This window comes from Acanthochromis polyacanthus, chromosome 9 (assembly GCF_021347895.1).
Source record: "Acanthochromis polyacanthus isolate Apoly-LR-REF ecotype Palm Island chromosome 9, KAUST_Apoly_ChrSc, whole genome shotgun sequence".
Lineage (NCBI taxonomy): Eukaryota > Metazoa > Chordata > Actinopteri > Pomacentridae > Acanthochromis > Acanthochromis polyacanthus.
Genome location: NC_067121.1, coordinates 27285234 through 27306210, shown reverse-complemented (window position 1 = coordinate 27306210; position 20977 = coordinate 27285234). Strand labels below are relative to the sequence as shown.

The window sequence follows — 20977 nt, the reverse complement described above, 5'->3', positions numbered from 1 at the left end:
GACATCATTTCACAGCTACAGACAATCTATAGATGCAACAGTTATCACCAGGGAATGGATTCATCATCCTTAGTATGTGAGAAAGCAATGTGAGATTAGATTTTAGATGCCATCGTGTCATACTATCCCAAAGCAACAAACGAACGCAGCAGTTTAAAATTTATATTTTTTATTTCTTTAGGAGCTAGGAAAAAAGTAAACCAAATAAATTTTAACATAAGTTGTACAATGCAATTAAGATTACTGGAAAGCAGAGAAATTATGCAATTATGGTGAGGGGAACATGACAAAGATGGTCTTGTGTAATCCAGAGTCTTGGTAACCGGGAGATGTTTCCTTTAAGAACAGACTCATGATTACGTATTGTTTATCCTGTGGAATAAGGATGAACATTGGAGGCTCTAGTGAGGCAAATTCAGCTCCTTCAGAGTTTGCATTTTCTCAGTGATGACGTAACACTCAAAATAATCTTACAATGTTGACATTATTACAAAAGAAGCAAATTACAGATGGTAATTACAGATGAATTAAGCGAAGACACCACGCTTCTTCAGCTAAGGTGCACAATGGGCTTAAGGTTAGGCATGCTGTTAAACAGGGAAAAATAAAAACAAAGCTAGAATAAACTCTTCATTTGTGGAAACCACAATATACAGAGTGATTTTTAACATCAGTCAAAAAGAAAAAACAAAACAAATAACTTACTGTAAATACAAAATAATTCAAACCTTTAACTACACTGGTGATGTACTGAAATTTTACAACTTGGTTATTTTGTTTTTACTTGAAACAAATGTGTATTTTGTTGAATGTGAAATCTTGGGTATGATTATAACCATTCAAGTTTCAAAAGGTCGGGTTCATTTGACCCACATCATGATAGAAAGGGCTAGTAAGCCTAAAGGAGTCCTCATTTTAATAAAGGTACTCACAGCAACATGACCTCTTATCACACATTAACTACCCGGTCTGGAGGACAGAGCCCAGAGGAAGCCCTTCAAGTATTTATTTTTTCTTTGCCCCTGTCAAATCAGAATGGTTTACGCACAAATATCCAAGAACAGCGAACCTCAAAAATAAACAACAGAAAATAAGAAAACTAAAACAAAGAATCATACAAGGTAATTAAGGAACGTTTCTTCACTTTGAGAGATTGTAATTGCTTAACAGTCCTGCAGGGGTGCCGTGGACCACATTATTGGTGCTGAAGAACTTGGACAAATAATGTAATCATGAATAGCAGAGTACTGTTTAATTATTTCCACGTGTTTGCAGTCTGCGAGATCGACGAACGAGAGGGGATCATGTCCAGCAGGTACTCCTCTGACGAGCGTCCACGGTGGCTGACGTCTTGTGACCCGTCAGGCTGGGGTTCACGTAGGCCATAGTCACTCCTGTGAACATGCAACAGAGCAGCAGGTAAGGGAGTGAGGCGAGCTGCATGCCGTTGGTGCTTTTTTGATTTGAATAAGAAAAATGCTGTGCGATTTTGTGTAACACCTGAATGTAAAGCCACCAATGTCCCCACGACACAGACAAACACAAAAGGAGAAATGACAGAGTTCTACTCTACGGTAGTGTGTAGTAGTGACACCCAGGAAAGTATTAAAACCACCAAACCGAGGGACTAAAGTAGGAAAATGGAAATTTTTTCCAGGGAAGGAACTGGAGAGTGGGATTGCCTTGTCCGAAACATTTCCTCCTACATGTTTAACCGTGTTTTGTTTTTACTCTGATGTTTATTGATTGCACTCTTTCTAAAAGATTTTTCAGCACTAGAAAATTTTGGATTGAGGATGTTTAAGGATTGCTTTTGGACCAGACAGGAATTTGAAAGAGAGCAGATGTCAGGCGCCAGAGTTGGGCTGCTATTTATGTGAGTCTACCTGTGTTGCTGTTGCTCTGCTTCTTCATGCACTGGATGATGCACTACCTCCGCTGATATTCCTGCCGCCGCCGATCCCACTGCTGCTCACCTTTGAACTCTGGACAGAGCGGTGGGAAATGTGGGCATGCTTACCTGGCCGGCTGACCAAGGCTGCGGCCGCCACTGCACTCTGCAGCTGGGAGGAGGAGGAGAAGGAGTGGGGGACGCCTCTCACCCCCACTGATGAGACACCATGTGACAGGTGGCCCTGCGAGCTCTGAGGGGGAGTGAACACACAAAGATGCTGCTGAGCTACTGTGGCATGGACCCCACAGGCATTTTTCTTAAAAGGAGGGTTTCCAACCTGCTTGATGGAGTGATGATGAAGAATGTTGGCTACTCGGCTGCTCTGGTGGTGGTGCTGGAGGGACGACACTCTGGCCTGAGCCTGCTTCAGCTGCTGAGACACCAGCTGCTCTGCCTTCATCGACAAAGAGGCAGATGAAGAGGATGACGAGGTACTGTGGGAGACTGGCGAGGATGTCTGCTGAATAATACGCTGCTCGATTTCTTGCTCTTGTTGCAGTGCTTTGACAAATGCAGCTTTCAGCCTATTGGTATGCTCAGCTTTCAAAGCCTTTTTCTGATTGGATGACATGCAGTCTTCACAGAGCACTATCCCGCCTTTTGCCTTGTCCTGCCTCCAGCGGCAGGTGAAGTCAGTGGTGCACTGGGTGCAGATGAAAGGGTCTCTGACAGAGGGCTTGGACAGTGCTACACCTGTCTTTCCTGAACGGACAAAGAGGGAAGAAACGGAGGCAATGAGTAAAAATAAACAGAAATGATTGTATTACATCATAAAAAAGGCACCAGAAAAAATACACAGGCAACTACATTACCAAATCCTATTTGTTTGGATTTTTTCTGTTGAGTACATACTGCAATTATAATAAAGCTGATAGTGATTTGTTTTTTCTTTTTTAACCCAGAAACTAAAAATGTTCTGTTTACGATACATATATCATAGAAAAGGAGCAAATCTTCACAGTTTAGAGGATGGACCATTCCACACATTTTTAACTGAGAAATTACATTTAATCCCAAGATTTTTCTACAACACGTAAGCAAAACCCAACAGAACGTTAAAAAAAAGCACCCATACACACCTCTGTGGATGGTATCCAACAGATTCTGCACCACCTCTTCCAGTCCCACCAGGTAGATGAACTCATTATTGGCTGCTGAGGGTAGGAAGTTAAACTCTGGGGCAGGTGGCTTGGGTGGGGGGATCTCCAGGAGGGTCTTCTCCAGTTGTTTGCGCAGAGCGAGTTTAGCTGCAGCTTGGCGGCTGGCTGGGGAGTCATTCACGCTCACCACAGACACACTGCTTCCTGAGGAAGAGCCTTTCAAACCGGATGGCGAGCCCTTTGAAAAAGGAAAGAGGGGAAAAACACAACATTCTTAAAGCTTCGGCCAAGATCACATTATCTTTTACTTGTTTGAGTAATACGCAGTTAACAAATGGCCAACAGTGTTATTCAACTACAACGTTTTTAACCATCTCAGAACACAGGTGGTTTTAAGCTCCTAGTTTAAATGCTAAATGAATAAATGAAATTCACAGCTTAGTATATGATTATTGTGGCATTTAATACATTTAAATATATTGATTTGGCTTTGTTTTCATAGGGGACCTATTAAAACTCAATCAGATGTTTCAAAAGTGACAGTCAAGTATGATCTTGTATGATCTTTAAATGAATTTTGTGAAAACGTGATTTAAATTCAACACTCATCTGATCATTTCGTGTACAGACATGATGCTGCATACCAAAGATACAATCTTCAGTTTAACCCCCTGCTCAGTCACCCTGTGCACAACTTGCAAAGTCCAATAATAAACCATTAACGGTAGCAAGCTACTGGAATTCAAACAACATCTGACGTTTCATTTATTGTTTTCCAATCACAATTCCAAAAAAAAAAAAAGTTTACAGCAAGTGTGTCAGGTTTACAACAGCTAACATGTAATTAAAATTCTCTGACGTCAATCGGCATGAACACAACAGTTAAGGGCTTTCGTTTCTGACTGGCTGCCACACATGTGTCTATCAGTTAGAGACTAGATGTCACATTCATATTAATTAGATCAATCTGCACGCAGCGTGTCTTCTACTGTCTACTACATAATAAAAATTTAAGGCACTGTAACGATACAAATTCCTGGTTATTGCAACTGGCTATTTATTAAATGCAAACAAAATAACAGGCAATGCTGAATTGTTCAAATAAATGGGTACACGTTTCTGCAGCTGTATTCCACCTTCAGTCGAAGCTTTTGGCTGAAATACAGTAAATTAAATGTTAAGTGAAATGTGTTTTTAAAAATGGCTACAACTGGAGTCAAAGTTTTTCATTTATTTTCTCAGTTCTAATGCCAGCACCTTTAACCAGAAACAGTACATCTGGGCAAAGAAATGGTATTTTTACCCAATCGTGAGAAGTTAGGATATCCTCTAGGTAAGACAGTGAAAACTTGTGTTGACTTTCGTTTCCCTTAAAGTTTGCGACACCGCTGAGCTACTAACCAGCGTGTTGGCACTACTGCTGATTCTGATGAGGCCTTGTTGGACCATGCCTCTCTGGCCTGCAGGGGCTGAGGTCCTGGGGCCCAGCAGCAGAGGAGGCGGTCCTGACCCTGAGCCTCCAGAGGCAGCCAACTGCTGCTGCTGCTGCTGGCGGAGAGCCTGGATCTGCTGTGGAGATACAGAGATGGGCTAACCAGGACAATGAGAGGGACGACACGGAGGACCATCACGGACAAAGGTAGTGGAGGACAAGGGAGGGACATCAAAAGCACCAAAGCAAAGAGCACACACAGAGAGAGAAAGGCGCAAAGAGAAATCAGTCCTGAGTTTAAGTAAAATCATTTCCCTGCAGTTTGTCTCTCAAGAGTGAAAGACTGCAGTAAGACTGAACACCTCAGGCTATCATTACCCTGACAAAGACGAGACTGAAATATGTAAAGGATAGCCGATTCATATCTTGATAATAGTCTTAAGAACAGTTCCCCTTGACTCACCTGTGCCCCTCTAACCAGAGGCGGCATGATGATCTGGGAGCCATGCTTAGATGACACCTGCTGCCCTCCTCTCACCAGAGGCGGAGGGATGACTGTACCTGAACTCCTCCCTGTCAAAATCTGATCAAAGAAAGAAAAAAACTGTATGATTGTGCTTTCACACTGATATTAAGTCTGAATGCAAGTGTGATACTAGAGCATTTACCTGCTGGGAGCCTTTATTGCTTGCAATAGTTCCTCGAATCAGAGGAGGAGGAGCAGAGGAGCCCGATAAACTTGAGGGCTAAAAAAAAACAAGAAGAAGATCTTAAACAGCACACATGGATCAGTATTTAAGTCAGGCTTCTACACGAACCAACTGTCTATCTTGCTACCAATCAACAGCAACAGTCCTCATGAGCAAAATGGTCTTCCTCTGAAAGCTGTCAGAGCGATAAAAGCAACATTTAGGCATCAAATATATTATTCATTGGTTATTATGCTCTAATTAAGAAGCCATATATTTTAGTAAATTCTGAGTAAGAGCCTTATCTAAACTTCTAGCTATTTGTTACTCACCACTGATATAATGCTTTCTAAACGCAGAATGGTGAGGACTTACAGAAAAAGTTAGAATCTCTTCTCTACTGTTGCAGCTAAAAAAGGGTTAAACTTAGCCAATTGTACACAAACAGTTTCTGTCCTGTTCAACTGATGATAAATTCTTGACCACTGAGTTAATCCACACCCTACAAAGGACAATGATCAGATAGTGACCAGCACACAGACACTCCTTTGACCAGTAACTCTAAAAGGCCATCTTAAAATGCAGTTTTATTCAAATAACACGATGCCACAGATGAGAAGAGACAGACAAGAACAGGCTGTTGACGTGCAGGATGCTGTCATGCCAGTTATGGTGGTAGCCAGATGCTCCTGCATTTGTCGTCTAAGTAATCGTTTAAGACAGCACGGTACACCGGAGAATCTGCCACATGACCACAGACTACATGTCATCACCTGAGCCCAGCGTTATCACATCTGGCTCGTCCATCTGGGGAACCATTTGCAATCTGCTACAGAGACTAGTGATGAAGTTGTTGGTGTGAACAACCAGAGAATATCTACTAAAATTGTGCTGTGAAGATGTGATTACCACATCAAGGCCTTCTTCGATCAGCAAAACAGTGTCCAAATCAGCTTCAGCCATCACTCACATTCATCAGAAAACTCTTGTTCAGTTGCCAGCTTCACCAAAAAGTCACTGATTCCTTCCATTACGATTCTGTATTGTAGGGCTGCACTCTCTAGGATGCTCTCACCCAACAAACTGTCATTGGTTGGACAATTTGTGTTGCTAGTTTGATAAGGAAAACAGAACAGTCGGGAGTAACAGACTGCCTGTGGACACCCTTGCATTTCCACCGTTTTCAACTTGCCTAGGCTTGGCTCTAAATCAGTGGTTCTACGTCGCACAATGAGACAGGTCCAAGACCAGCTGTTGTCATGGGCTTGTGACCAAAGACAAGCTGTGATAAAATTCTGACAGTGTCAGAAATTTGGGGTGATCGTCTCAGTGTGTCACCTAACCAACTAGGGATGTGCGCGAATAGTCGTTTAATCGTTTAACCGCCTACTCATTTATTAAACGTTTAGTATTTTACTAGTCGGTTAAACGCTGCATTAGCATCATGCACCTTGTTCTTCGCGCCTCTGCCTCGGCTTCTTTGTAAACAGGCTGAGCAGCCAGGGAGAGAATTGCTCCTCCTCCCCTCCCCTCACACACACATGTAGCAGGGGGCAGGACCACACAGTTTGGGGAAGAAAGTTTGGAAAGGTAAAGTGGGAAGAGGGCGATGCTCCCGCATAAGAAAATCAGCACCGTTTGGCAGTATTTTGACTCAGCAGATGACAACAAGGTCGCCTGTGTAAGAAGAAACCAGTGTTGCCAATTTAGCGACTTTCTCGCTAAATCTAGCGACTTTCCAAAGCGTTCTAGCGACTTTTTTTGTCAAAAGCGACTAGCGACAAGTCTAGCGACTTTTTCTGCCGTTTTGGAGACTGTGACAGGAAAACTCGGATCATTCTGCAGCTACTGTCCTCAACAAGCAGCAGGTGCTGCTGTGAGCTCCTCCCCGTCTCAAAGCACAGGCTGTCAGTCCAGTAACCCCGCAGCAGTCCCAGTGTCTGATTAGAGGAGACCCACTCCGCGGCTAGACGGCAGATGAATCGCTCATGCGCAAAGTCACTACAGATCCCATCCAGACTTACAGAGCGGGATATAAATGAAAATGTTTCTTCACTGTCATTATGTGGCTTTATAGACTAGTCGACTAGTCGCAAATAAAATTTGAGAATAGTCGGTGGGGAAATTAGTCAAAATTCCCATCCCTATAACCAACCAACAGAAATGCAGTATGAAGTGACGTACTGATCAACACGACACTGGCGCTAAACCCAAATAGATGATTTGAGGCGACAATGGCAAAAGGCATCAAAACAAGTATGTGGGATTTAAGCAAAGCAGAGTTGAGGCAGCAGAAGCCCTGCCCTTTTGACGTGTCCTCCAGCTCGTACCACAACCAGATAAAAAAAGGACAAAGCATCAAAGGATATAGTGGCAGAATTGCAGCTCCCAGCTTAGTAACCCAACATTAGCAGATAGCTAATTCACACAAAACACCACTGTAAATAGTGTCCATGGCACTTAGTTTATGTTATTAAATGAATAAAAATTAAATCTGTTCATGTTTCGCTAGTTTCTGTTGATTTTTCATGGATGGACGGCGCACGCTTATTGTGCCTTCAGGTTGACTCACGTACATCATAGGTTGAGATTCAGCTGCGTTCTCAACATACAATCTGCACACAGCAAACTTCACATCGTGGCCAAAGATTATTAGATTTACGTCGTACAGTGTAGCAAGCTGTGAACTTATAAGATTCTCAAAATCGTACAGTGTGCAGAGGCATTAGCCTACTGGAGACTGCGAATTAAAACTTGTCCAACACTCTATTTACCAAATATGATAAAGGCATGACTGCATTTTGTTAAAACAGAAGGTCAAAAAGTCAAATATGAACTCTGCAAATACCAGCTGGCAATCAACTCAACAACCACCACATCATCTAAAAACAAACGCTAACTTGTCTGTGTTCCTCTATAATGCTTGTGCTTAAATCACAACTTACAGTTATATTTTACACCTTCATGGTTCTAATAAAATGCAATTTTAGCACTTTATATATCCCATTCAGTTATTAACATCAAAATAATGTCAATGTTTAAATATTCCTGATAATTCTGACAAACAAAATGTGCAGTACACTAATAAAGAAGGATACCCTTTAGGATTAAGAAACAGTTTAAAGGACACATATGCTGTGGCGATGTGGAAGTGTTGCTTACCTTCTGCAGGGTGTCTCTCTGTATTTGGCTCTGTCGAAGCTTCTTCAGCAGCACCAGTTTGGCCTCCTCCAGTCTCAGCTCCTCCTTCAGCTGCTTAATAATGCGCTCCCTCTCTGCTGGGCTGCTCTTCTGCACTCAACAAATAAAAAAACATCACTTACACTGCTCACATGACAAAAATAAAAATACTTTTATATAACTAAAATAGCAGCAGAACCACTAAGCCCGGGTCTGCAAGCCTATTTTAAATTACTCCAGTTGTGCCACAATAAAATGCAAACAGTGTAAGGAGGTTACTGAGGTTAAAAAATAGCTTGTGCACACCCCTGTACTGATTGGATTCACTTCCCCACATTTAAAACTGCGACAAAGCTCCCAGCAAAGGTCTATGTTATGATTTAATGTGGTTCATGATTATGACCAAAATAATAATCCTGTAATTTGATTAATATGGATTAGAATTATCCGTAATGATTAGTCACTGATTTTAGGGAAGAAATATGTTTGTTTTTTTTGCACTTTCACATTTGAATAAACTACTTTTACTTCCATAATTTGCTACTTTTCAGCTAATGTACAAATCTTTGCAAATCAAAATATTATTTCGAAAAATAATAATTCTTCCTCACCTGAATGCTGTTCATTTCTTAGACGTAAAATGTAAAAAAAATAATAATTCCAGAATCACATCATTTGCTGAATATCTGTTTGCTGATAGAAACAACAACTTACTAATGTTGCTGCAAGCTACTCAGACGGTGTGACCAAAAATTACACTAAAACAGTCATCTAGGGCATTCTAATGTCAGATTTTACTACATGGTCTGTTTTATGTGTCAATGAGGAGAGCACACGTTTCACACGTCAATATTGCAGCTGTCGATTTGATGATGGGAGGCAACAAACTTGATTAATTTTCAATTAACTCTTCGTCTCACCATGAGGAGGTCTGTGTCGAGCTCCTTAAAGTGGCTCAGGCCATTCATCGGTGGACTGGGGGAGTCGTTATCAGACAAGATAATGACATCATCATCTTCAGGGGACGGAGGGCGCTTCTCTCTTTTTATACTGCCGGAGGAAAGAGGGACAAGGACATTCGCATTTATAGTTCAGTATTTTCAGTACGTAAACTGGGCACTAAAACAGTATGTCAGGAACACTAAAGAGGATTACACCGGTTACCTCACAACTGTTGCTTAAGATTAGAATTTAAATTTACGTTTTAACACCACAGCAAAAAGGTTTTGGATATTTTATTCCTCAACATCCATTTCTTTTCCCTTTAATAGCTTAAAGGTTCTCAAAATCACAAGTGACAGTATCACTAATATTCTATATGAGCTCATTCCACCTTCTCTATTTCACATCATCATCACGAATTACTCTACAGCAAGAGTTGTTTATGGCTGCACCAATCTGTAAAATAATTTCGTTGGTCATTTTGAAAGCAATGGAATTACAGCTACAATATACATTTGTTAGTTGGGATAAAACAATGCTCAACTGCAATGTATGACTTTGTAGTGATGGATCCAGTGCAGTTGTGGAGGTTAAAAACATTTATGGCCGTTTGAGGCAACATAAATTACACCTACAGCGGCTCAAATATTAACATCCATTACTTATGTCTGTATTCACCGAGGTCTGCTCCTCAACCACAGCTATAATTTATGGACGTTGGTTCATCTGCTCCTCTATAATCTAACAAGTTCCGACAACTCTCCATACAGCTCCTCTTCATGATGCTGCTGTTTCAAGAACAGAGGTATACTCTTAAATACCAAGGAGGGGCAAGGTAGGCCTTTAAAGCTCCAGTGAAGTCACAATGAAGTGGCTGTTAGAAAGCACGTATTTCCTGTTGAAACAGGATACCATGACAGGGCATCACAGGCATCTGAGGCATTTGGGGGTGACCTGTAGAAGGCTAAAGACGTCACACGAGACATGCTAAGGAAATTAAAACGAGTGGGAATCTTGGAGGCAGTTTGGATCGACCGTCGCTTACGTCTACAAAAAAAAAAAAATCACATCGTTATGCTTGTTTTTCCTCACACCCCCTCCCGACACATATAGCATCTACTGCTAAGCGACTAGCTCAACTGCAGGCTATATGTGACAGCATATGACCTAAATTCTTTAACTGGTGGCAACTGAAAACTGAAGAACAGGAGCAACGTTCCAGTAAAAACGAGGGTGGCATTGTGATTACACAGATTATGAATTTCTGTGTTGCACGGGAAGTTGTTAAAGGCAACACACGGCAACGTGAGGCCCGTCTCTGCTCGCCGTCCTCCTTGTGTGTGTGTGTGTGTGTGTGTGTGTGTGTGTGTGTGTGTGTGTATTAGTCTCTCCTCAGGGCTTAGCGTCATCATCACTTCCTGTGGATTAATCACTACTCTTCCAAAGAAGTCACGTGACCTCAAAGTCATCATCACGTGACATGCTCACTTTTCCTCCCACCCCTCTCACCCCCCCCCTCCCCTCGCTGTTCCTTCCACGGTGGAAACCATGGCAACAACCGGCTGGAACCAGTTTGTGACACACACGGCTTCATTTTGTGCGAGGGGAGTTTTTAGGGTTCAGGTGGTGAGTGGGGGGAAAATGGAGGTAGACTAAAAGATAAAGTTGAACATCACCTCTGAGCACAAGACATGCAACCCCCCCCCCCCCCCCCCCCCCATCCCATTAGGTTTAAAGAACATCAGGATTACAAAAGTAACTTTAAAACATGCCTTTGGTGTTTTCATACACAAATAAAGTGTCATTTATCTTTAATTCCCGTAAGTGAAGTTTTTAGAACAGAAAGTCTAGACAAGCAGCCAGCAGTCTTCCAGACAAGCCACATGACTCGTGTAGAAGTTTTCAGCACATTCACATCATTACTTTTTTCCCTCAGCGCTTCATGAGGCTGTCACGGCTCAACAGAGTTTACAATATCGTGCTTCTCACCCTTTGGAGGTGCTCATGTCCACGGGCTGCTCTCCCGTCTGAACTTCCACTTTGATGGTGGCCTTCACCTCTCCTGCAGCCAGCATGCCGCTGGACGCCTTTAGCTCTGTCTGTCGCACCCGGCTCCTAGTATCCATAGCCGGCTCTGTCCTGGCCTTGCTGGCTTTGTCATTGCAGTCAGTCCGATTGTCTGAGCTGGGTTCAACCGTCTGCTGTCTCTGGGTCTGATCCTGGTCATCCTTCACCGGCTGTGAGGTCAAAGGTAACGCTAAAGGTAACGGCGAGCCTTTCTGATCCTGCTCCTTCTCGAGCTCTGATGTAGGTGTAGTCCGGCTTGCACTGTCCTGTGCCGCTATAAGGTTGGATTTAGGTTTAGTTTGCTCCTCCGTTTCAGGTTCTGAGGGGTCAAGTTTAGGTTTTTTGCTTTCATTGTCAGCAATGGGGGGTTCTCCAGACTGTGGAGCAGCCTCCCTCTCCAGCGCCCTCTTCTGGCTGCGTGTCTGGCGGACCGCCTCCTCAGACATCCCCTGCAGACACAGGAAATAAACAACTGTATCATCTCAATTGTTTAATAGTCAAACTAGGGCTGCGACTAACAATTACGTTCTCTGTCGACTGATCTGTCAGTTATTTTCTTGATTAATTGATTATTCATTTGTTCTATAAAAAGTCAGAAAATGGCTACAAATGTTGATCTGTTTTCCAAATCCCAAGATGAGAAGATTTCATTTTACTGTGCAGTTTGGAGTAGTTTTCAGTTTACTTTTAGAGTAAAGAAACCATAAATATATTCACATTTAAGAAGCCACAATATGAACATCTTGGCATTTTTCTGTTTATTAATATTACTCAACTATGCTGAATTACTTTAACCAGTTAACTAACCATCATCAAGAATCATCAATTAATTAATTAGATCAGATCATTTCTAAGATTAAATTTAAACTAAGTCTTTTCCCATACCAAAATTCAACATTTCACACCAACAGACAGTCATATAAGCCAATCGGAGTCAGAACCGGCAAATATGGTGACAAGAATACGTGGCCCAAACACACTAAATAGAAATAGAAAGCTTTTTAATGACAAGCTCGCTGCAGTCACTGGTCTACACGATAAACCAGAATGGAGTCACTTCCAAAAGGATAACAGAAATGTAGTAATTCATACTGAAAACAGCAGGTTGTAAACTACTTCATGTGACTTAAAATGTAGAATCACTGAAAGCAGTTGAGAAGTCACTTGAAGCAGCTGAACCTAAACTAAACTAACTGCTGGCATAGGTCTTTAAATCTGACTTATTTGAATGTAAAATAGCGCTGGAGTTTACACACTAAACGAAAACTGTGGAGTAATCACTGAATGTAGTAGAAAACTTAGTGTCAAGTTTAAACTCTGTAGGCACTGAGATTAAAAGGTGATAGATGAAGTAAAACTGGTCAAAGTAAGAGCTTAAAGTAGTTCAAATGTGAGCTGAAAATAATGACATAAAAATCATCAGAAGCATCAGTCAAGTTACAGGTTATTTTGCAACAAATGCTCAGCTCTGGGAAAAGACACATGAAAAAAAGAAATTTGTTGTCATACTGATGTCAAGTCTGAATAGAGCGAGACAAGTAAATTGTGAACAGCATTGTTCCACATGTCACCAAAACTAGACTCTTGTGTAAAGCCATCAGCAACCAAGGCAAATCTGGCAATGTGTACACCGCTAATATTCCTCAGCACAAACAATTTGCTCAAGTTCAAAGTAAATGTAATTACAGTCTTCTTAAATGTCACAGCTGCACTGCATGTGTTTAAAAAGACAATTTGAATCTCTAATTATTGTTCTCTTAGTGTTAACATGACAGGGTAAACCTACACTACAGAGCTCTGACTCAATAACAAACTATGCTGTCTGTTTTACTCAAAGTGCAGTCATGATTGTGCACCTATCATTCACCACTGAAGTAGACAAAACTGACCTTGAATCTGCTGCAAGGGACAAAGCCTGACTAAAATGGCCCCCAGACAAAACATGTTGGATTAGCGTGGTCACATGACTAAGATGTTGACTCAAGTGTAATTCCAACACATCCAATTACCCAAATTTCAGTCTGAACCCAAAACCAAAACAAAAGAAAATATGGGAGTAAATACTCAGTAGGTGCTCAGTGTTTAGCACCAAACAAACAAACAAAAAAAACCCTGAAAGATGGAAGAACATGACAACACTGTTATCAAGTCAGAGTTAAAAGGCATTTGGGGAATATCTAAAATTAACAGAAGCATGATGTCTGTTCAAATATTTACACTGACTCATAAATCCACGTGTTTTTGTGACATTCATGTGTTCAAGTGGAATTATGATTTAATGGTTTTAAAGCCTCCGGTTTGTGTATACCTTTCCCTCTCTGAGTCAGGCACCAAGGAGCACCAGATCCATTACAGTCCAAGTACGATCTCCTGTTCGGCACGTTCGGTCCCACCAGATGCTGTCATGCCAGCGGCAGCGGAGACAAAGACGTACAGCGGCTCGCTCTGTCAGGCAGACGAGCGCTACACAGTGCACTCGTGCCCTGACAAAAGTGCACCAGTACATGGTACACAGTGTCACACATTATCCCTGCAGTGGCTGCCCATTCCCATTCCTCAGGTCAGAAATGAGAGAGGAGACACAGGGAGATGGCAGACCGCATCAGTCAATACATGTTTACCTTGACGGTTCGGATAATCACACTGTTCTCTGTGCATCTCTGAAGCACTTTCCATTCAGTGGATAAAGACCCACTTATGTATAATAGACGGTGCATCTCCAGCATCCTGTGCAATAACAAAAGAAATGTGTCTAATGAGAGTTCATCTTCCTATAAATCTGTGGATTTGGGCATCATATCTTAGACAGGTCTCTCAATTGAAAAAATACACTATTTTCATACAGCATCTCTGACACATATGCATAAAAAGATCTGGCTCCTAAGCTTGTACAGTTATTAGTTAACACCTCAGACAGGGTAAACAAGTACTGAGAATACAGTGGTCGAAAACCAGTAGAGATTGACTGACTCTTCTCTAAACAGTCAGTCTGATCAGCAGTCGCCTTTACACAGCATCTGGTTTGAACTTCTTACTCTAGTTCTCTCGCTTTTCTGCCACTTTATGTGTGTACAGCAGAGTTTAACACTACAAATGCTTTCCAGGAGAGCTATCAAAAGGTGTGTACCTTCAAATAAACTGCATCTCCATCCTCTCTATGATGGTCATGGTTCAGCGCATTTTCAGGCGTGGCTGCTCAAAAACAGTTTTTGACACATTTGCCGTCTAATGTGGTCAAACAACACATTGTGTCAACTGCTAACGGGGCCAACATCTCAATTTATCTCTGTTATCATCAGGTTTTTGGCATTTCCTTGTTATGTGTTGTGCATACAAACATCACATTCTAATGTCCCCAGCTAGAGAGCGCTGACAGAAACACGAACAGTGGGGCATGTAGGCTCTGTCTACAGGTCTCTGATCGTTCCCTGCCTTGTGTACAGGCTTGTCTTGAGCTGATGGTACCTAACAGTTGGTCAGAAAAACTAGAAACATGATGGTAAATAATGAAAGATTTGAATAAATGATCGATAAGCTCAGGCAAAGGAAAAGCAGGACTTTGACAATGCAGAACACAAGTTGTATTTTCACCCTCATTTTCCATCACTTGTGGTCTGGATAGAGTTGCTAAAACAAGCAAAGAGGTAAATTTAGCAGACAGAAAGCAAACTGTGTTTACAACTCAGTTGGTACAGAAATGTCACAATCATGGTACAGTGTGCACAAACCTGGACACAGTTCCGATCGTGTAAACCAAGTATACCGACTACTAGGTTCCATGTAAACTTCACATCCAGAAGAAACCAAAACCAAAGCAAGGCTCAAAACTGGGATACTATCATGCATGTACGCATGAATTGATTTTTGTCATTATCAGATGCTCTAAAGGTACGCGTGCTGACCCATAAGTCACGTCGCACTGAGAGGTCGTCTCCTGCGCTCAAAGTTCACAGAATCTCAAACAGAAAGAACAAATGACATCCACAGACATGCAAAGACTGTTGCTATTTGCAGGATGACCATGAAGAAGAAACACCGCGCAATTTTATACTGAACCATATCTATGAATGCATGGTACAGAATGGAGACCCAGTCCTCCCAAGAGCGCTGAGGCCCTCAGTCTGCCCAGCGACGTGCTACAGGAAGCTGTGGTTTTTTTGTGGATAAGAAGGACTACAATTAACCCTTACAACCTGGGCTACATCTCAGTGACACACACCGTACACACTCCGGCCCCCTCCCCTTCCTGTTCTCTCAACGCTTATGGCGGCAAGCATAAAGCACCCTCAGTGTGTCCATGATGTACCTATACAATATACATGCAGAGTCACAATGCAGCACGCACAGCAATCATCTGATAACAGAGAGCTGACTAAGTTTTTTTTAATGCTCTGACATCACTGAGACACACATGACATGACCCTTCCCAGGATTCAGTGGGACACACAAAGCACTTTTCCTGAGAACCGGTTTAAACCGGTTGGCTAGTGTGTGTGTGTGTGTGTGTGTGTGTGTGTGTGTGTGTGTGTGTGTGTGTGTGTGTGGGGTGTGTGTGCGTGACTCCGTCAGTGTGTGTGTATGACTGAGAGAAGCTGAAGCTGGTTTTAACCCTTCAGGTGCTGGAGCCGGCGCAGGGCTTCCACGCTGACAGCCATTATACAGTGCACAAAGTGCGTGTGTGTGTGTGTGTGTTGTGATGACAGTATCAATTGTGGTGCATTTAGCTGTGAAATGATGCTGGTGGAGGAAGTTAGACATGAGGAACGCCACCCAACACACCACCCAACCTTGCACGGACACTGACCCTATCTTTGTAATGAGGGATCTGAATGGCTGACAGGTTTCACATTTCATCTCCATGGCAGTTTACACACACTTCCTGAAGCACACACACACACACACACACACACACACACACACACACACACACACACACACACACACACACACACACACACACACACACACACACACACACACACACACACACACACACACACACACACACACACACACACACACACACACACACACTCAGACACCCACTGACCCACCCAAGAACTTGACATTACATGCAACCAGTGGAAAGCAACTGAAAGGAAAACTCAACTTTACACGTCTCACAAATTCATGCCACGTAGACAAACTGTCCATCTCAGTATTATACTACTTTTATCAGGAGTCACGTGTGATTACGAAAGAGTCACAGTCGAATTATCTGAGCTACATTATTGTCCTGATAAATATTTAAATAAGATGGAAATCCTCAAACAGCATTAATGGCACTGTAAAGGCTTCGTTGCACAGAGAGGGATGGCGGTCATGGTTCTTAAGTTTGCTGAACCGACTGTTTAGTCCTCGCTCTTCTATAACATTATTTCTCCTCCTTTGCACAATAACTGCATATTTCCTATCGAGCTCCTGGGAAAATTAGACTTCTGTAGCTGGTTTACTACTACTGTCCACTAGTACAAACATGTCATGTGCCACAATGACACTTTTTGTACTGGTAAAAATGCGACTTTAAGTGTCACACCATAATCCTCTGTACAAGCTAAACTAGCCAGTGTAGTTGTTGAGGCAAACAGCGCAACACTATTGAATCATATAAAAAGAGCCAAACCATAAACCCAAACTGTAAATGTGTTTCCAAATGTATTATTAATTAATTATACTATTTAAAAAATCTAAATGCTTGTGGTGAAAGCTGCCAGGTTTGCCAACAACAAAAGACACCCAAATTTAAGTTTAATGAGAATTAGGTAAAAAAAAAACTTACCTTGTATGCTGTTTGAACACTACACAGTTTGGAGAGGTTTCAGAAAATAAAAGCTGCTGCAGCTACACTCAAAAATATTACAACTGTAATGACAACACTGCATTTCAATCAGTATGCAGTAATCACTTTTAATGTGACAGTGCTGTAGGAAATACTTTGTGGCTCTTGCTTTGTAAAGTGGCTTCAGTGCATCGATGAATTAATAGTTTCAAAACTGATTGCAATTAATATTTTTTGCAATAATGTTGCAGCCGTCAGCCTGTCTGTGTGTGCTCATTACTCCAGATACAGTAGTATAATAAAGACAAACTGTATTTTTAAGATACGATAAGTCTAGAGAGTCAATAAGGCTCTTAACTACAACCAAATAATATGTTTAGTTTAGCTGGGTTCATTATTAGTACTTAATTCTTGACCCTCCATTAATTGCTAATCTGTATTTGATAAGCCAATTCACATGGGTCTTTGAATACTTTTTGTTGTGCTTTTGCAAGTATTTATCTAATTAAACTCAATTACCCAATTAGCAGTCGTGGTGTAATTAAATCACAACCCCCAGTACCACATTATCAAATTGCTCTGTGTAGGTACTTGACTCCTGACAAGCGTGTCTTTCACCAGCGCAGAATAAACATACTTTAAGCTGGTGTCAAGTTTCCACCACTATCACAGCTCTGCTCATCTCTGTCTTCTCTTCCTGCTTCGAGGTGGTTATTTATCTAGTCACTCATGGATCCTGTCAGCCGTCCATCACTCAATCATCTCTCCTTCACACCGACAGACTCGCTCCTCAACCATCACTGACGTCTGGGTGCATGTATAGTATGTGTTCAGCACTTTATTTACCCACTGACAGACCTTTACCCTGTGAAAACATATTTCTACATCGCTCCAGGGTTTGAAAAAAAAAAAACACAAAAAGAAAATGTGCAACTTTGCAGCCACACAACCTTGTAAAACTGCTGCGCCAGCAAAGTATTCTTGTCCATTAAGTGGCTGCATATGTCAGAATAACCAGTGATAGCGACAATGCACTAAAAACAAAACTTTCATGGCTTGATTACAATAGAAGAATTCAAACCGAGTTAGTGTATTTGAACAGATTAGCTCCAGAGCAAATCACAGCTACAGTAAACTCCTGTTGGTCACTAATTAGTTCAGTTAGAAACTTTAGATCTGCAGCAGATAGCATCCCTGTGTACACAAAAACGGCTAAAAAAGGCAATTAATAAGCAAATTGCTGATATATACTTGATGAAGTCTCTGATGCTTGACCAAACAGCTGCTCTATGACCCCAGCAGTTATGCACAGCTGATTTAAATGCGGCCAACAGATGACCCTTTACAGAACAGTGGCTGATTGCACAACGACTCTGGATCAGTCTTGTGTGTGATCACTGGAACAGTGCTTTCTGGAAAGGCTGAATTTCATGAGCAATTTCTGACTCATTCGATTTTGTAATTTTAATACTACAACAACAGACACACTGGGGCGGGCAGCACAAGCAGCACATCACGCTGCAGATGCACAACTTCTACGCTGTCAATCAGAACAAGTAGCTCAGCAGTCCCAGAATCAAAGCAAAATACTCTCCTCTCCTCTGAAAAGCCCTTTACTAAAGGCAACCTGTGTATTGTTAACATGTAAATAACACTTTACAAGGCCTTTGTTCCCATGAACAACTGAGGGTTCATTCCAGATCACCACAAAGAGGCAATAAAGTCTCCTAAAAGCAGCTCACTTTGGCACCAGACCATCCACAGTATACAAAGCATGCCGGGCTGTTGTACTAACTGACCAATAATTACTGCAAAGAATGCTAAAAATATAAAAGGAGAGTTGCAGAATGATTAGTCAACAACAACAAAAAGTGAGAAAACGTACGCACAACATTCAACGAAATAACTGGGGGTTTGGATGTTGGTCCAACTATTTACAATTTTACAAACCATGACATTTATTAGAAAATAATTAGCAGATTTATTTAACTCCATGGAATCACAAACTAGCAATACAATAGAAATCACGTGACAACTTAATGGCACTGATATATTCTGTAATGTGTTCCTTTTTCTCATTGTCTAACATTAGTAAACCACTAGCCAGAAAGCGGTTAATGTGAGTGTCAGAATAATAAACTCAATCAAAAGCAGTTTTTCATCTAAAGTGTGAAAAACAAGAAGGATCTCAGACGAAGTTCGCAGCTGTAAGATTCTCAACAAAAACGCTTTATGTGGTTTTGTGAACATACCATGAGCAGCACCGGCTTCCGTCATGTTCAGTCATTAAACATTAAAAAGCTTTTTAAATCCATCAGAGCGCGTCCAGATAAACAGACAATAGAAAAATTATTAGATATAACTGGTTCGATGGCAGAAATCCTGAGGCACAGCTTTGTCCTGGAGCGCTGCACAAACTCTGTGTGGGGAAATGTGTGTGTCTGTCTGGGTGAGAGGAAGAGACAGGGAGGGAGAGTGTGTGTGCGTGTGTGTGTGGTTTGTGTGTGTATGTGTGTGTGTTCAGCTTTAAGAGGAGGAAGACTACGGTTGTCACAGAGAGAAGTAGGAAGATTAGCTACCAGATAGCAGAACCAACACTGGTGCCACGGGGCTTAAAGCGGGCAGCAGCGTCCACCATTAAGCAGCCAGTACACCGTCCAAAGCAAACTCAGCCCTTTAAAAAACTAAACCCAGCCCACAGTACATGTGCAACTAGCCGGCTTTTTTATTATTGACACCGCCTCGGAGGAGGTGTGCGTGTTATTAGTTAGCGAGCTAACATTAGCTACACCGCACAAACAAAAACACGAAGCCACTTTAGCTAGCATTAAAAAAAAACACCAACGTCTCACCGTGACCGGCTCCAGTCAAACTACACAAAGTCCTCCGGGCCGGTGATTCGGCTGCTCGTCACAACATGACCCGCACAAACCCAGAACCGAGCCCGAATCGCTGACCTGGCAGAGCCCCCGATGCGGGACAACCGTTGATTCGGAAAGGAGGCACAAACTTTCACCCCCGCTGCCCCTATATAAAAAAGTGCCGCTCTGCGGGGCTCACCGGGACTGTTTACCTGCTTGTCCCCTCCCAAGGAACAAACCTTCGGATCGGAACTCTTAAATTTCACCGACCGGCCCACGGACCGAAGCTCGCCGCCGCCGACGACGACGAGCCGTTGGCGATGTAACGTTGTAATCCTCACCTCGTTTACCGACTTCTACCGACCAGAACCAAGTCCGCCGCTCATATTTACAAGCCGGCGTGCTTAAGGAAACGAAAAATAAAATAATTTTTGGCCAAGCGAGCCCCCCCTCTCCTCCCCGGTGCTCAACCTTTGGCTCTGCGGAGAAGTGTTACTTTTCAACAGCCCATCAGCTTCTTTATCGTCACAGATAGGTGGAGGAAAACCTGGCTCCTCTCGACGAGTCCGAATAAAAGGCTCCCCTCGATCCACTTACTAAAAAACTTCGGCTTCACCTAAGTCAACTTACTCGGTAGCTTTGTCGCCCGTTCTTCTCCGATGGTCGACCGAGGAATGTTTAATCTGCAGTTAACCTCGATAAATCGTTGCTTTTTTGAAATCCAGGGGATATCCTCTTTTTTTCGGCCCTCCCCGCTGCCGCGTCTGTTGCCAAATAATGCGCCTCAACACACATGGAGCCGCTGCGTCCTCTTAGTGGGCATGCGCACCTCGGCATACCAGGGCGACCGGATCACATCATGTAAGCCACTGACCACCAAGGGCCAGAGCGGGATGACATGTCAGGGGGCCCCGGGGTCCTCGGAGTGACCCATGACTGTACCGGCAAGTACACAGATCCCTTACAATACACA

At 42.4% G+C, this 20977-nt stretch overlaps 1 protein-coding gene across 1 annotated transcript; it reads right to left on the bottom strand.

Annotated features, from left to right (window-relative positions):
* Positions 1-152: 152 nt before the first annotated feature.
* On the bottom strand, positions 153-20337 carry LOC110953527 (transcriptional repressor p66 alpha-like). The gene is given in 13 exon segments (XM_022197585.2): positions 153-1323; positions 1326-1394; positions 1887-1913; positions 1916-2144; positions 2232-2656; positions 3034-3292; positions 4456-4644; positions 4950-5069; positions 5155-5232; positions 8338-8466; positions 9276-9405; positions 11287-11813; positions 20217-20337. Coding segments are annotated over 12 exon segments (2247 nt in total). The 5' UTR covers positions 11811-11813; positions 20217-20337; the 3' UTR covers positions 153-1255.
* Between the last annotated feature and the right edge of the window lie 640 nt (positions 20338-20977).